This window comes from Crocodylus siamensis, chromosome 11 (assembly GCF_052110815.1).
Source record: "Crocodylus siamensis isolate JL-2025a chromosome 11, ASM5211081v1, whole genome shotgun sequence".
NCBI classification, from domain to species: domain Eukaryota; kingdom Metazoa; phylum Chordata; order Crocodylia; family Crocodylidae; genus Crocodylus; species Crocodylus siamensis.
In genome coordinates this window covers 66,723,049-66,739,259 of record NC_143405.1, presented here as the reverse complement: position 1 = coordinate 66,739,259, position 16,211 = coordinate 66,723,049, and the positions used below count along the sequence as shown (strand labels likewise).

Genomic DNA, 16,211 nt, shown 5'->3' with positions numbered 1-16,211 from the left:
CGCGGCGCTGCGCTCCCGGTCGCCGACGGCCGCCTGCTGCCGCGCGGGCTCGTATCGCCTCGCACTCGGGCCCAGCAGCTCCCCCGTCGCGGGGCGGAGCACGTGCTGCCCGGATCCTTCCCGCGCCGGGCCCTGCCCTGGAGCCCGGGGACCCGGCCCGTGCGGCGGGGGCTGCTTCCCCCGCGGCCCTTCCCGCCCGCTCGGGCCGGGGCCGGACACGTGCCTGCTGCGAGGGGGCAGTGACGTCACCCGGCCAGAATGACGCAGCGAGCCCGCTGGACTACGTCACAGCGCGCCCCCGCCGCAGCAGGCATGGCAGCAGTCGGCCCCGCCCCCAGCCTGGCGCTGCTCCGCCTCCGGCCACCAAGGGGTGCCGAGGGGCGGGCCCTGGAATTGGCGTCTGCGCGTCAGGGCGCGCTGCCTGCTCCTCGCCGCGTGATGGCGTCACGGCGGCTCCCGGAAGGGGCGGTGCCGTCTGGCCGTGCCGCGGCCGCGATTGGCTGCGGGGGCCTCGGAAGTTCCGGCGCGCGCGGCGGCGGGAAGCGGAAGGGAAGGGCGGGGCGGGGTGCGGGGGCCGCCCTGGGCCGGCGGCGCCGTGAGGGCGGGATGGCGGCCGCCCGCGGCGGCCCCCAGGCGGGCTCCGGCGACCGCGCGCTCAGCGACCTGCTCCTCGAGTTCTCCCGCGCGCAGTACCGGGCCCGCGATGGCGGCGGCGGGGCAGGCGGCGGCGCCAGGGTGAGCGGGGCGGCCCGGGGCCGGGGTCGGGCGGGCGGGCGGGCTGGCCGGCCGGCCGCGCTGAAGCTGTGGCCGTTGCAGGTGGAGCGCATCGAGCGCCGCTGCTTGGAGCTGTTCGGCCAGGACTACTGCTACAGCCTGGTGCCTAACGCCAACGGCGAGATCTGCAGCCACTACCCGCGCCAGATCGTGCTGCTGGACTACGAGAGCCACGACCGCGAGCACCACGCGTAAGAGCCTGGCCCCCGCGCGCCCGGCCTGCCTCGCCTCGCTGCCCCTCTGCCCGCCCTGCCCCCTGCTCAGCGACACCATTGCAGCCCCCGCCTGCTGCACCTGCTCCACAACTGCCCTGACAGCGCTTCGCCCGCTCTGGCCCTCCTGCGGCGCGGCGCGGCTGCCTGGCGTTGCTCAGTGGCTCCATGTGAGGCCATGCTGCTAGGGGCGCTGTCCAGTGGAGACATCCTGGCTGATGCACTCAGGCATGGCCATATGGCTTCCTCTTCTCTGCACTGGGCGGCTGGTTCGTGTCCTGCGATCGCTCACTGTGCTCGAGCCTCCTTCCTGCTGACACGCATGCAGCTGCAGGGGCTGGTGCTCTGGTGGTTTCCCAAGCGTGTGATTTGCATCTCGTGTTGCCGCGTCTCATCATCTCTGGGGTCTCCGTGCGTCTTGGAAGGGGCTCTTGGCACCTGCAGGGAGGCTGCGCTGCTGCTTTTGAGCCAGCTGTGTCACCTGTCTGGTGCTAAGTTCCTTTCACTGCTTGCTGTTGGATTGCGTCTGCAGCTCGGGTGTTTCTGTGCCAGGGTCAGGACTGCTTCCCTTTGCTTTCCTGCACTCTGGGATTTGTCTGCCTTTTGGCCCTTCTAAAGTAGTTGTTCCTTCAAGCTCTCTCAAATGCGCTGCGAGAGAGGAGATAAGTGAGACGTCTCTGGGGGGTGAAGACGGGAGGGAATGTTGCAGACTGGTTTCACACTCGCAGAAGCTAAGGGTAGACTAGAGTCCAGAAAGGCAGAGCCACAGCGCTTCACCTGTAGGGCTGAACACGGTTATTTACATGCTGCTTTTTTCAGTCTTTCTTGGGGGTGAAGTAACAGGCAAGGCCAAGAAGAGGCATGGGAAGGAGTGCAGAGCAACGTACTGAGCTGTGGCATTCCACTGCTTGGTAGTAAGAAATGTGCTGTTATAGCACTGATGTGAGCTGACAGAAAAGTGTTGGGTCCATCTGGGGGGAGCTCAAGCGCATGGTTCCCCCACTGTGCTGAGGCAGGGTCAGGCAGACCCAGCCAGGCCTGCAGTAGAGAGGATTCCACGTCCTGCTCTTTGCTTCACCACCTTATAGACACTTACGTGGTCAGTCCTGCCTTCTGCTCAGTATTGAGGGCCCTGAGCATGACGGCTGTGAGGGTGCGAGCAAATCGCTCCCACGGGTGCGTTCTTGCTGTCGCTGACATCCCAAGTTCCCTCTTGGTGTTTCTGCTCCCTTGCCTCATGATGGGAAGCTGCTGCATAAATATGAACAGTTACAAAACTTGGAGCTGCCTAACTGAAGACTTGTTTTGAAAAAGAAGTTGCTGCTAACACTTGTTGAATTTGGGGGTTTGTGAATGCCAGCTGATGAGCCATAGATCCACAAACAATGCCATTTGTTGGCTCAGAGCAGCCTGGGATGTGCTTCTCTGAAGCATGAATCTTTCTACTGCCTAGCCAATTCCACGTGTGTTCACAGCAGTGCTTCTGTGTGAGGCCACTTGGAGCTTGGAAACCACTGTCCTGAAGTTTGGAGGCTTTAAAAAGCCTCTGTGGCCTGTGCAAGCACTCTGCCACAGCTGGAGGAGTGAGCACTTGGAGGGAGAAGTAGATGGTTTGGGAAGTGGCCTTGCGTGGCAGAAGCAAGAGTGCTCGGGAAGAGTTAAGAGCGTTGGCTGAATGATTTGCCAGCTAGGCTGAAAGTCAGTTCCCTGTCTGAAAACAGTATGCTTCCTTGTTAATCCAGGAATCCACCCAGCCTTTTGGTTCTCCCCCTGCCCCCCCCCCCCTCCCCATCATGACTTGCACATGGCACCTCAGTCTGATAAGCAGCTAAATCTCAGGGTTGGGAGGGACCTCAGAGGGGGTCTCATCACAGATGTAGGAAGCACTAGTCCTTACCATCCTGGACAGCATCCCTCCAATGAAGAGGTTCCCCAGCATCCCTGGACAGCTCCTTCTGTTGTTCTGCTGCTCTTGCAGTTTGGAAGTTTCTGCAACACTCAGTATAAATCTCTTCTGCTGCAGTCTGCCTCTGTGGCCTGCAGCTGACACCCCTGCTCTTCTTATCACTGTGTTTGCTCTTTGGTAATTAAGGGAGATCTAGCCCATGATGTCTTCCCACAGGCGCTGCAGTTGGGCATTGGTTGAGGAGTGCTGAGAAGAGCTTGATCCTGCAGGGCTGGAAGCTGAGTCGGGTAGGGAAGTTTTCAGTGCACACTGAAGCCTGGGAGTAACTCAGTGAACTTCAGTGGAGCTGCTTGGATGCCGGTATTTCTGGACATGTTTGGATCCTTTCCTAAACCTTCACGCAGGAAGACTTCCTGGTTGGACTTGTCTCCGAGTATTACTGTAGTGTTTTCTCTGAGGTCTTCTAAAGAATGCAACTCTGTGCTCGTAACAAGAAGCGCAGCCATCTAGACTGCGGTACTTGCCTTATTCCCCACCATGGTGGTGGTGTGTTCCTTGTGGTGTACTCCATCATCTCCATGTATGCAACCACGGTGTGTGTTTAAGACCCCACGCAGAATCTGGGCACTTGACAGTTTACAAGCTTGTAAAACAGCGGCCTTGCCGGAGTCTCGGGCCAATGGCTTATGTTCTCTAAGTTAAAGTTCAGCATAACTTCTGCTTTCAAAAGACCTTTAGCTGGGTCTCTTTTAAAAGCAGCTCCTTTTAGGGAATGTAAACAGTCGTGGGAGGAGGCAAAGTGCTGACTGGGGCAGAAACACAGATGGGGAGCAGGATGGGCACAGAAGGCCAACTTGCATCCTGTAAAGGCTTGTTGATGGTGCCTCAAAATTCTGCAGCTGGCTACAGCCACCCCTTTGCCAGGTCATGTAGAAATCTGAGGCCCTCAGCAGGTGAGTGTTCCCTCAAGCATGTCAAGTCATGCACAGTAGGAGACAGCATCTGAACTGCACGTGCAGCTTCCTGGGCTCTAAGTTAACTCTGCCAGCCCGGGAAAGGCTCTGACCTGGATGGTACAGAGCCAGTGTGTCCTTGACCGGTGCACAGCTGCCCCAGCAGAAATCAAGCCAGAACTCCCCCACCTGGGTTCTGGTGCGTACGGATCGGGGAGGAACAGAGTGTCGCAACCCTTGCGGTCAGGAGCTGGTTTCATCTGGCATGCTGTGCAGGAATGGCCACTCCACTTCCGATAGTGTTGGTGAGGGAAAGGAAGCTATTGGTGATCAGCCAGCTGGAAAATTCCCCTGAAGTAAGTGAGGAGGCCACAGTTGTCCTCCCCTCACCTCCACAAGGTAAGCAAGTAGAGAACAAACCATAGGAGACCTTGCATTTCTAAGGGGTGTAGAGCGGCAGGAGGGTGGGAGCTTCTGTTGCCCTTGTCTCAAGCATACAAACAGGTACTGACAACTGCCAGGGGGCAAATTAAAGGTGCATAAGAAGGGTGCACTTGTACAGTCGGCCTCCCCTGCTCAAGTAGGAAGAAGATGTGTAAAAACCACACTGACAGGAGGATGTGGAGTAGGTGCATCTGTTGCCGCCAGCTGTTGTCTTCTAAAATTACAGCTGTCAAAGGGACAGCACTGGTCATGTAACATTTGCTGCATGCTTCTCAAGTCAGTGCGGTGGTCCAACCGCTGTCCTGTGTGTGCAAGCTTGTTGGCTTGAGGTGGTGAAGAACACTATTTCGCAAAGCAGTCCGACTGAGTTGTGATGATCCAGGTTGGGTTCAAATGGTGAAGAATTACAGCTGACTTCCCAGGGCTTCGGGTGCTACTTTCCTACCACTAAGCAGCTTGCTTAAAAACAGCAGAACGTTGCTGGGTGACAAAGGTACTGGCAAAAGCAGCTGCCGGGCTGAGATGAGTTGGTTCTTGAGCAGATGAGCTAGAGCAGGTGTAGTCTGGTTATGAGTAGCTCACCAGTGCCTGCAGCCAGGATGGAGGGCATTTCTTGTCCTTCACCCTCCAGCTTCTTGCATCTGGGAAGCTCCCAGCAGTCCTTGGCATTGCTCATGCTGATCAAATGGCAGCAGTGGAAAGGAGCCCTGTTGTGGCTTACCCTATGGCAGGTTCCTCTGTACTGGTCTGGGGCCCCTCCACCACTGCCCACCTGGAGGCTAGAAGTGTTGGCTTTGCTATGCTGTGTGGGTCTCTCTGCCCCAGCACCTGCTGTAGGGAGGCCTGTGAGGTGCTCCTGAGTTTCCTGTGAGAGTCAGAAACAGAGAACCCTGAAAGCACCCTAGAATGTAAACCTCAGATCCAAGAAATATAGCACTCTTGTGGGGGAGTAGCCAGCCTGCCCTTGGAGGAAGGTGGCCTGGGTGCAGGGGGTGTGGGGTTAGTTGGTACATCACTAAGCTGTGTAATGAAGGGAGTTTGCCGCTGTTGGCTTCCTCTGCCTGTGCACATGCAGCACAGTATGGAGCATCTCTGGGTGAATTGGTTGGGCCAAGGCTGAAGGACCCCATGTCCTGTCTGCTCCATGCAGCCCAGTGCAGCTGGGCTCAGGTCCCAGGCACAGTTCTAGGAAAGGCTGGCTCAGGGTAGGGATGGGGTGCTGGTGGGCTCCCATGGTCTTCCTCTGCCTCAGCTCTTCTTCACTTGGGAAGATACAGTGAGTGCAGCAGACAACCCAGCAGGCTCTGACTGTCCCCTAGAAGGTCGTTCATTAGTGTGCCTCCTCCCCAGGCCCGGGCTTGTAGGACAGCAGTGGGAGGGTTGAGGAGAGAGGGGTGGCTTTGGTAAGAGGTGGATGTTTGGGACAAGGGGGTCCTGTGGGTGGGGTGTTCATTAACCCCCCAGGCCCTGGTGTTCTAGGGTGCAAGGAGACCTGCTGCTTTGAGGGAGTGAGTCTGGGGCAGGGGTGGGATGTGCTCTGTGCCCCACTTGCTGCCATCCCTACTTGTGCTGGGGCTTGCCCCTCTGCCCCAGTGTGAACTAGCAGGTGGGGAAGCTCTGTTCTGGACAGGTGGAGCTGAGGATGAGCCCCATGGCACATGGGTGGAGTGGGGTGGGGGATCAAGGTCATCTGCAGCCAGTGGAGCCTGCCTCCTGGGGCGTCCTGCTGCAGGTGCCGTCCCCTCCTCCCCCTGATGGCACTGAGTCACTTCATCTCACAGAGAATCATTTCCTCGGGCTGGCAGTTGTGTGCTTGTCCTTGACAGGTCCCTTGAAACATGGTGCCCCTGTGAGCAGGTGGCTGGTTCTTTGGTCTTGTAAGGGTTTTTTTTTTAACCTTAAGCACCCTGCAGCTGTACGGTGGATGAGTTCTCCCAACTTTGGTCCGATCCTCAAAGTGCACATGGGCTACTGATGGTGACTGAGACTGCTTTACCTCAGCTGTGCTCAGCACCTGTGTTGCTGTGAGGAAGTGGCACCAAATGCTACTTTCTGTAGTCTGGGCATCCCTCCTCTGGGAGCAGGGAAGGGTGGGGCTAGGGGAGACATAAACTCCTCCAGCACTCCCCATCTGGAGGCCAGAGTTGTGGACTTTGCTCCAGCACGTACTGTTGGGGCCTGTGAGGTGTCCCCTGCGCTCCTGTCTGCTGCCTGCGAGTCAGAAATGGGGAGCCCTGAAAACAGCCCGGACCTTGAGCCAGGATGTACAGAGCTGTGGTGCGGGCTGCCTGTGCACGGGGAGCACCTGCCTAGGCTGCAGGGGGGCGGCTGGGTGCAGGGGTATCGTGAAGTCTGCTGCCTTCCAGAAGCAGCCTGTGCTGGGAACGCAGCAGCAGAGGGCGCCCGCCGCCTGCGCCGGTTTCTGCGGCTGGCGGCTTCTGAGACTCCTGCCTTAATGGCAGGGCAGCAGGAAGCAGCAGCAGGGGACCCCCCCTCCTTTCATGCCCGCATATTTAAACCACTGCCCTGGGCATCCTTCATCCTCACTAGACCAGTTGGCACCTGGGCTTTCTCCTACTTCCTGTCCTTTATCCTGACGAACTTCCAAATCATCTTGAATCACCTGGCTATGGACAGTGGCTGGTTTTATTTAAGTCCCTGCATTGTCCTTGCATCGAGCAGAGCAATCTTATTCCTTTTGCAGCAGCTCTGCATCCTTCTTCCCTGGCACTGCCAGCACTTTGAGGTTTTCCCTGAGTTCTTCCATCTGCTGGGGTCTCCTTGCTCTGGTCCGCGTGCTCTCAGGAAACCTCTCTGCATTCTTCCCCTCTGCATCAGGACTAGCGTCTCAGCTTTCAAGCCATCCAGAGAAGAGCTCCCTCCCACCTCTGATGTGAACCCGGCTTGCTCTGAGACTGCACTGTCAAAACTGGTGCTGGTAGCCTGCAGGGCCAGTTTTGCAGCCTCCCTTCCTCCAGAGCTAACATCCTCAACTTTAATCTCCTCTAAGGGATGTCAGTATCTGCCCTCTCCAGCATAACACTAGCTGCCTCTCCCTGTACAGGAGTTGTTCCTTCCTTGTCAGGAACATCAGAGACCTGAGCTCCATTTCTGTCCCCTCTCTTGCTGGCCCTGATGGCAGCTACATGCTTCAAACGTTTCTGTGTGCAGTGATACTGTGGTTCCATCCGAACAAAGCGTGGGGCAGGGAACAGCCTTTACCTAGCCACAGTACTGGCCTCCTTGCAAACCTATATAATAGAACCGCCTACGCGAGCACTGAGAAACGCTTCTCTTTCATTAAAAAGAAGCAGCATGTAGAAAATGCGGTACTGGAGAGCTCATTAACATGGAGTGACTACTGCCTCCAGCCCCTCCACAACAGCGAAGCTTCCCAACCTGGGAGATGAAGAGTCAGAGTATGTGTCACAGCCCACCCCACACAGGCAAGCTTCCCTCTCACTGCAGGGCAGCCTTGATGCACCCTTGAAGGACCGATGGGAACTTGTGCACTTGTGTCTTAACCCTTGTGCCCAGGACTCGATGGAACTGGGCAGCTGAAATGGAGCTCGGCATAAGAAGAACCTAGTCTTAAGCTCCCACCAGGCACCCAGGCCATCCTTTGTCTTCTAGCGTGTTAGCCACAGACTGGTGACCCAAGATGCTGTTGCCAGGCTCATGCAGGCCTTTCTGCCAGCTGCTGATGGGGCTTCTGCTACAAGCCTGGTGTTGCTGGAGTGAGCAGTGGACTCCTTTAGACCAGGAAAGACCCTGGTGTGGTTCTCTCACTTGTTGGTCTGTGCACTGTAGGAGGCCTGCATCCTTGCTGTTAGGCTTCGCAGCTGGTCTGGAGGCTGATGGGCTGGGCTGCGGGTGCTAGGGTAGAGGCAAGGCACACAGGCATCCCATTGATCTGGGCTGTGTGGATGCAAGGCCCTGTGCCCTGATCTCGCCTTCTCTCTGTCTGGCAGATTTGAGAGCACCGTACAGGTGAGCAAGCTGCAGGACCTCATCCACCGTAGCAAGATGGCCAGGTGCAGAGGCCGTTTCGTTTGCCCGGTCATCCTGTACAAAGGCAAGGTAAGGTGGCCTGAACGTGCCTGGCTGATGTGAGGGGCGTCCCTCTCCCCACTTTCTGAGCTGCCCTCATCACCTGGCAGCATTAGTTTCTGCAGGCCAGATCCTGCTCCTAGACACCAACTGAAGAGGCAGATGGGCTGCCTGGGAGTGGAGGGGCACTACAGTAGAGTGCATCCACTCACCAGCCTGGGGCAGGGTTTGTGATGGGTCCCTGCAAGCTGGCGTCTCCACTGCATTGGAGACCAACGGAAGCAGGGTTATGGCAACTTGAACCACACAAGACTGTTTCTCCCTAGGTGCCCTGGGTATTCCCCACAGGCCTGCCTACCACCTTGCCAAGCTCTGAGTTCCCCCTGGAAGAGCTGTGGGAAGGGATCCCCTCCTGTAGCCCCAAACCATCTGGCAGTTAGCTCTCGTTCTCCTGTTTTGTCCCTGAAGAGAAGCTGCCCAACTAAATAAAGTGCTTTTCTGCAGCCATGCAGGAAGCAATCTGAGGTTGCTTAGGCGGCTGAGTGGATCCCCGAGCTTGTCTTACAAGGAGGGATGCAGGCGTGTTAATCCCGATTGACTTTACAGTGAATGAGTTGAGCTGCATTAAGTGTTGGTGTGGGCACTCCTGTGGAGAATTCAAGTGGCTGTAGTTCTGTGTAGCTCCCCTTGGCAGCCATGTGTGCCATGGTTGCTTGTCTCACCTGGCACGAATTAAGGTGGCGTGGTCAGGCACCCATGAAGGCTGAGACCCTGGCCCTCCATCAGGGAGGCTGCTGTGGAGGGATCCGGGCGGGAGCTGCTGAGACAAATATAGGGACAGTCCTTAGCCTTTATGGCAGCAGTTTGAAGGATGAGGGTCAACCTAAACATGAACACAGCTCAGGCGCTGCTTGTTTTAGCAGGCAGTGCAGAATTGACATGGGTGAGCAGGGTGTGGGGAGCTGGAGGCCAGAACGGGTAGGAATTGCCCATTGGAGGTCAGGTAGGTAAACAGACTGTAGAGACTGGGTACAGAGAGGTGGCAGCTGAGATCCCTGGAGGGGACAGGAGGCTGGGCACGGTTCCCCATGTACAAGGGCAGCCCTTCTGAGACCTGCAAGAGGTTAATGATAGTTGCTTTCTCCAGCACATCTGCAGGTCAGCAACCCTGGCAGGGTGGGGGGAGCTGTACGGCCGTACTGGATACAACTACATCTTCTCAGGTGAGTAAGGGACCCTGCATGGTCAGCTCAGCAGAACGTCTGTCTGTGCATTGTTGTGGGCACGGCGTATGGGTGGGTGGAGGGCACATCATAGGCCAGCTGTAAGTCGGCCTCAAAGCACCTTGTCCCTTGGGGGGATTTTGACCTGTTTGAGCATTCATCAAAGAGCAGCATGGTGGGTTGGGGGCATCCTCTGTAGATCCTCCAAGGATGTCATCCAAGGAGGGACATGGAACAAGAGCTAAATTTGCTGCCCAGGTCTGATGAGTATAATAGTCTCTGACAGGGGTGGGAGACCAAGGTTGGGTCTGACACCACTTGGGGAAGGCGGGAAGGAAGTTGCGGGCAGGGTGACAACCCTGGTGTGTGTGGGCTGCAGCATGGGGGGGCATGAGGGCATTACACAAGCTCTGCCCCTGACATTGTGCTCTCCTTGCAGGGGGCTCTGATGATGCCTGGGCTGATACCGATGACCTTTCAGAGGAAGATCCTGCGTTCAGGTGTGTGTGCAGCATTTGGGTAGGAAGAGAGGAATTCAGATCTGACCAGCCAGTTCAACCCTTCGTCTCCAGTCTGAGCCATAGCAATGTCTTGGGGCCACTGCAGGCCATGAGCTCCTTCTTGCTCTCAAAAACAAGCCCTTCATGTTATCCCTGGTATGGTTACAAAAACCAGAACCTGCTGATGCTATCACCTGGCTGAGCCCAGTGTAACTGAAGTCTCCTGTTTCACTGCTGGGGGCAAGCAGATGCCACCTGTTAGATGGTCCTGAGCTGTACAGAGTGGGTAGGCAGTCCAGAAAGATAATGTGGACGGAAGGGATAATTTTGGATCTCCGTTCACAGAGAGGAGCACGCTGCATGCATGACTCCCACGATCTGAGGGGGTGGGATGGGCCAGGGAGGGGACACTTTCCTCCCTCCCAAAGGCAGCTGCTGTGTCTGAAGGGACGACAATGCTGGAGTGATGTTCAGTGCATGGAGAAGCTGGTTGTGTGCTGGTTGTGCTGCATCACCCTACAAGCTGAGGCCTCAGTGCTGCAGTTTATTCAGGGATGTTGTGTGGCCTGTGCTACATAGCCAGTTAGGCAGGTGATCACAGTGTTGGGAAACTGCCAGGATTTTCTGGCACTCATTAGTCTTGTGGGCTTCCCACTTTGCAGCATGCTGGGGCTGTTACCTGCACTCTGCTCAGTGTACGTGTGTGGAGGCGGGTGACCTGGGCATATGCCAGGAGTGCAGGTGCTACCTTGCAGGGGGGAAGGAACTGCAGGCTGCAGCTGATGCTTAGTTGTCCAGGAGATCCTGCTGCGTCTGGCAGTGCCAAGCCACCAGCCCTTAAAGCACCGAGACTTCCTTCTCCTGCTTGGTTGTTCATTCTCCTGAACGCGCTGCAGATGGGCTCCGAGAGCTCGCCTCAGTTTCTGCTTGGCTCCTTGCCACAAAACCAGCCCCTGTGACCCTGCTGAGCACTGGGTGAACTGCTGTAGAAAGAACAGCACCAATGTGACGTGGTGTCTTGACAGACGTGCACAGGCAGGGCTGCATTGTGGGGCCACAGTGTGCCTTGACAAGCAGCTGTTCCAGGGCTGCCAGTAGGGAGAGGTCTCCACGAGTGCAGTCTGGTTCCCCAGCCCAGCCTGGGGACCAGCAGGTGTCTGCATTGACCCTGGGCTATTGCCTCTCCTGCGCTTGTTGCAGAAATGCAGACTCCCAGTTGTTTGACAAGGTTAGAGGGCACGACATCAAGCTGCTGCGGTACCTGTCGGTTCGGTACATCTGTGACCTGATGGTGGAGAACAAGAAGGTGAAGTTTGGCTTGAAGTGAGTGTAGAACCTGCGCCTGCCCTTGGGCTGTGTAGGGGGGGGATGGCGGGTCTGCACCTGCTGCCCAGAGTCATGAGCCAGCCCAGGGCTCAGACCGCATTGACCTGCATGCAGTGCTGTCTTCTCCTGGCAGGGCACTGGAGAGGCCCCAGGAGGTATTCATCAATGCCTTAAAGCAGTGGTTCCGAAACTATGACAGATTGTGCACCACCAAGTTAAAATGATGCAACCTTACATACCACCAGCAAATTTTTGTCATGCAAAGTAATTATAATAAATCTGTTAATGCGTGCCACTGTTGTTTGCATACCACTGGTGGTACATGTACCACAGCTTGGGAACTGTTGCCTTAAAATGTAGCCCTCAGGGCACACTGGGCTGTATATCAGGTCCATTTGGCCTTGGCCAGTGCCACTGTGAAGGCTGTGGCAGAAGGTTGAAGGTTGGCTCAGCTCCACCACCCTTCTTGCAGCCAGGATGGGTTCCCAGTTGTCCCGACTGGGGACGGAGGTTGGACACCCTGGTCCTTGCGACTGCAGGTGTAGCGACTTCCTCGGCAGGGGCCAGGTAGGTGTGAGGACCCTGACTTCAGAGGAGGGGAGCAGAGGGTTGAGGAAGGTGGGCGACTCCCTGAGATGCATCTGGGCTGAGGGTGCGACTGTCCTTGGGCTGGAGCGTCCCTGCAGTGTTTGGATCTGAGTGGGGCTCTAGGCTGCCACTGGAGTCAGGACCGTTCTGTCCGCTGGATGCGCCTGTGTACCATGTGACCAGCCTGGGTGTCCCAGTGCCCGGGGGCCACGTGCTCTGAATATGTACCCTGTTCTTTCATCCTCCTTAGTGTTACGTCTTCGGAGAAGGTGGACAAAGCACAGCGCTATGCTGACTTCACCCTTCTCTCCATCCCATACCCAGGTACAGGGCTGATGGCTGAATGGGCTGCTGGGGATGGGGAGCTCCTTGTGTATGGTGGGTAAAGGCTGGGACTCCCTGCATGTTCCCTAGTCTCTGGAGCAGGAAGCTCTTTAGGCCAGCAGGAGCATGTGCACGTGTCTAGAAGGGGTCTAGAGGATGTGAGCCAGCACCAGGCAGCTTAGTTGCATCCTGTGAGGGCTTGACCCTGCAGGGCCAAGTTGCAGTGGGAGTAGCTGTGCTCACAGCCCTCCCTAAACTGCCAGTCTCAGGGGATTTAGGCCCAGGGCAGATATGCATGGATGGAACCTGAGTGCCCCACTGCTCCATGTCTTCTTGGGGCTGGGGGTCACTTGAGGAGTTCAAGTCTCTCCCTCTGACCCTTCAAAGGAGAGGGAAGAGAGAGATTCATATTTGCTGGTCACAAAAGACCAGCCCCCAGTGCTCCTCCTTGCCCTCCCCCTAGGTGAGCCCTGCCTGGCCCCAGACCTGCAGTGGGGAAGCGTTGTTTTGATACCGAGAGGAGGCACAAGGCATCTTGTTCCACAGTGCGGGTCAGCATTGGACTTGCTGTGGATAGCCAGCACGCGCAGCTGCTTGGCTGACAACAGGCCTCCATAGCTTGTGCCTGAACCCCTGTAACTGCAACATCAGAGCCACGTGGCTGCCCATGCGCAGCAGAGCTCCAGCCTGTGCCACTGCCTAGGCCCCTGTTTCTACCCTAGGCAGCTGGTCCTATGAAGGGCTTGGGGAGAGGGGGGATTCTGCAGTTGGCTGTTGGTGCTTCTCTGGGCTGGGGGCTGCTGGCTCACAATGCACATGGCTACACCTGACTCCTGCATCGCCTAGTGCCTGTGCAGCTGCTGCCCAAGACAGCTCCTCACTTCTGTGCCAGGGCAGAGCTTTGCTAGGCTGCCTAGCTCTCCGAGCACAGCCTGGTCACGGCGGGAGGGGGAGGAGGCCACGGTGTTACATTAAAGCGAGTGCAGCAGCTGTAATGGATGGAGCAGCGCAGAGGGAATGCTCTAATTACGGCTGGATCCAGGTTCACAGCATCAGGACTTCCTGTTCGGAACTGGGCTGTAAAATTGCTCCAAGCTGAAACTGCAGAGAACTGGCTGTTCTCAGAGCAAGGGGTCACTTCCAGGAGGTGGAGAGCATTTGGGCTGGAGGCTGGTGTTAAAGGGAAAAAGGGGATGGACATTTGTGCTCTTGCAGTTCTCATCACTTCCCTTCCCGTGGGCATCTGCACCAAGCCTGCTGCTGGTGCAATGAGGTGCCGTGTTCAGTGCCCCAGTTCTTAAGGTTTTGTCTAAGCTTGCAGTTTGAAATCGGGGCTTGAGCAGTCAGTTAGCATCTTGGGCAGAGGCCTGTGGGAGCCTTTCCCTAATGGGGGGTTGGGTTGGCCATATCCTGCTCCAGGTGACATTTCCCATTTGAAAACCAAGCCCATCTCCTCCCCCACTGAGTTTTGAAGCTCTGGGTTGTCCCCCTCTCTTCCCCCTCCCTCCAGTCAGACTCCAAGTCCTGCTGCCACTGCACTGAGGCACTTGCATGCAGATGGTTGTGTGCATGGTACAACCACCCATCTCCATGCACTCATGGTGGCGGCAGCAGGGTCTTGGTGCGGACTCCTAGTATCCAAAGAGAAACAGCTTCAGCTCTGCCAGAGCTACTGTCGCGCTCTGCAGTGCTGCCTGCAACCCCAGGGCAGCACTGTGGGGAACACCTGGTGCATGCTCCTCTGATGTGAAGGGAATACCCCAGATGTGTGGTGATACTGTCCCTGAGAGCTGGAGAGCTGAGGGTCACAACAGGGTTAGCACCTTGGGAGCCTCCTCTGCATTGCCACTGGCTCGTCAGGGCGGCACTCGGGGACCAGGCTGCACACTGCATTGATGGCTGGCCCTGACCGCCCGCAGGCAGGCTGATTGTGGATTCACTCCATGTGCTGGAGTCCCGGCTGGCGCTGAGGCTGTCAGCTCCTTGTCCCCCTGGGGATTCCAGCAGTTAGTGATCAATTGTCTGCACAATCACTCGTTGCCTTGTGTCTTGCAGGCTGTGAATTTTTTAAGGAGTACAAAGATCGGGATTACACTGCTGAAGGCCTCGTGTTTAACTGGAAGCAGGTACAAGGATGTTGCTAACCGGAAAGCTGCGGGCTTTGCTGCGCCTAATCCTTGACGCAGGACCTTGCAAACAGTTACATAACAGTGCATGTCCCTCCTTGCCGTGGGGAGGGAACCCAACAGGAAGGGGCTGTCTCTGCAGCAAATCAGCATCCTGCACTCTGGGATGCTCTGGCTGCCTATGGGAAGCTGGACCTTGCTGTGGCTGGCCTGGTATCCTGATCTCCACATACCTGTGACCTGAAGCTAGTACTTTGTAGGTGGCCTCTAGTCTCAGTTTTGCATTTCTCTGGTCTGCTTGCTGGGGAGATGGAGGGCCAGGGCCCTGCAGAGATCCTCACACTGAAGTGCCTTGTCCCCAGCTGCTTACTCTTCCCCTCAGGAGGAAGGGCCTGTTGTGGTGCACCAGCCTCTTCCCTCCAGCAACGCACTGTGTCCAGAAGTACCCCAAAACCAGGCTAGAGGCAGCACTCGCTGCCACTGCTCTGCTTTCTGTGACCAGTTCCATTGGAGCTGCTCCCCCTCCCCTCAACTGATTCATGGCTGATCTGTGTGTCTGTTTGCAGGATTATGTAGATGCTCCATTAAGTATCCCAGTCTCCCTGACTCAGGCTCTGAATATTGACTGGAGCGAATACCAGGTGAGCAGTGCTGGGGCTCCTGGGGAATTGGTAGGCCACAGGCAGATGGGAGCAGTCAGGTCACCTGGACTAACCACATGCATGATATCCCACACTCCAGGCAGCAGGAGCTGCTGCACTGGGTCACTGGCTCTCCTGAGTGCCACGCTCCAGCAGACTTGTGCTCATAGCTCGTGGCTGTTGCCTTGCAGCCTGTCTCCTGAGGCTGCACCTCCCTCTGCCAGCAAGCAGCTGCACTTGCAAATCCAGCCCTGTTCCCTATGGTGCCTGTGGCTGCAGCCTCTCGCCTTCTCTGCCCACCACGATTGCTTCACTGGGTTCTCCTGAATGGCATGCTGAGTCTTGTGTGATCCCTGCATTGGAGTGTGTGTCCTTTCAGGTCCCCTCTGCTCTGCCTGTGATGCCAGCCTCTACCCCTAAGGTCCTTTCTCTTCCAGCTGCTGGCTGTCTCCCTGCCCCAGGTGCCTGTCATTGTCGGTAGTGGAATTGCCTCTCCACCCTTGTCCCAAATACCATATTTTTGTATTGTTTTCCTGGAAGGATGACTGTTCTGAGCTCCTGAGCCAGAGTGCTGGCTTCCTTGGTTGTGCTGCCAGCATGAATGCCACTGTCACAAAACCTGGGGTGGGGGGTGTTGCAGCACCCCTGGAGTGAGGTAAATGGCTCCCTGTTCCAAGAATAGCCCCATTTTCTGCGTGACCTGTGAAAGGAAATGGGCTGTGCTTTGGGTTTGAAATTGCTACATGTGTTCCATGCTTGCCAAGTAGCTGCAGTGAGGTGCAGGCCAGCCCAGGAGGGTGCATGGACACATGTGCCAGGGGCATGTGCACACATGGCCCCCATGGAGCTTTCTACATTTAGGCGGCTGCAGTGATGATTTCTTGGGCTCCACACAGGCCCCAGGGGCTTGGGGGCTTGACTGTCCAGGACAGCAGTAGCTTAGTGTGGGCCTTTGACCCTCAAGGGCTTTTCTTAATGTACAGTGCAAGCTGCAGGCAGCTGTGGGATGTAGCTGGCTTCCCATGGTGGCAGTGCGTCACGGGGGAAGAGCAGGGAGCACTGAAGCTCAGTGAATGGCAGTAGTGCTAGGTGACGTTCCCTCCCCCAGTGCCTGCCTGCTCCCTGCAGCTCAAGCTGGCAGGTG

General features: G+C 56.8%; 1 protein-coding gene across 4 annotated transcripts in view; it reads left to right on the top strand.

The window, feature by feature from the left end:
- The first annotated feature begins 547 nt into the window (after window positions 1–547).
- Window positions 548–16,211, top strand: part of MTMR14 (myotubularin related protein 14) — a 31,572-nt gene continuing 15,908 nt past the window's right edge. For all 4 annotated transcript variants that reach the window (XM_090021668.1, XM_090021666.1, XM_090021667.1 and 1 more), the window contains exons 1-9: window positions 548–735; window positions 817–965; window positions 8,261–8,369; window positions 9,487–9,562; window positions 10,002–10,062; window positions 11,263–11,385; window positions 12,227–12,300; window positions 14,356–14,426; window positions 14,993–15,067. In XM_090021668.1, coding sequence (XP_089877794.1) covers window positions 607–735; window positions 817–965; window positions 8,261–8,369; window positions 9,487–9,562; window positions 10,002–10,062; window positions 11,263–11,385; window positions 12,227–12,300; window positions 14,356–14,426; window positions 14,993–15,067 — 867 coding nt within the window. In that variant the 5' untranslated portion in view covers window positions 548–606. The remainder of the gene's footprint in view (window positions 736–816; window positions 966–8,260; window positions 8,370–9,486; window positions 9,563–10,001; window positions 10,063–11,262; window positions 11,386–12,226; window positions 12,301–14,355; window positions 14,427–14,992; window positions 15,068–16,211) is intronic.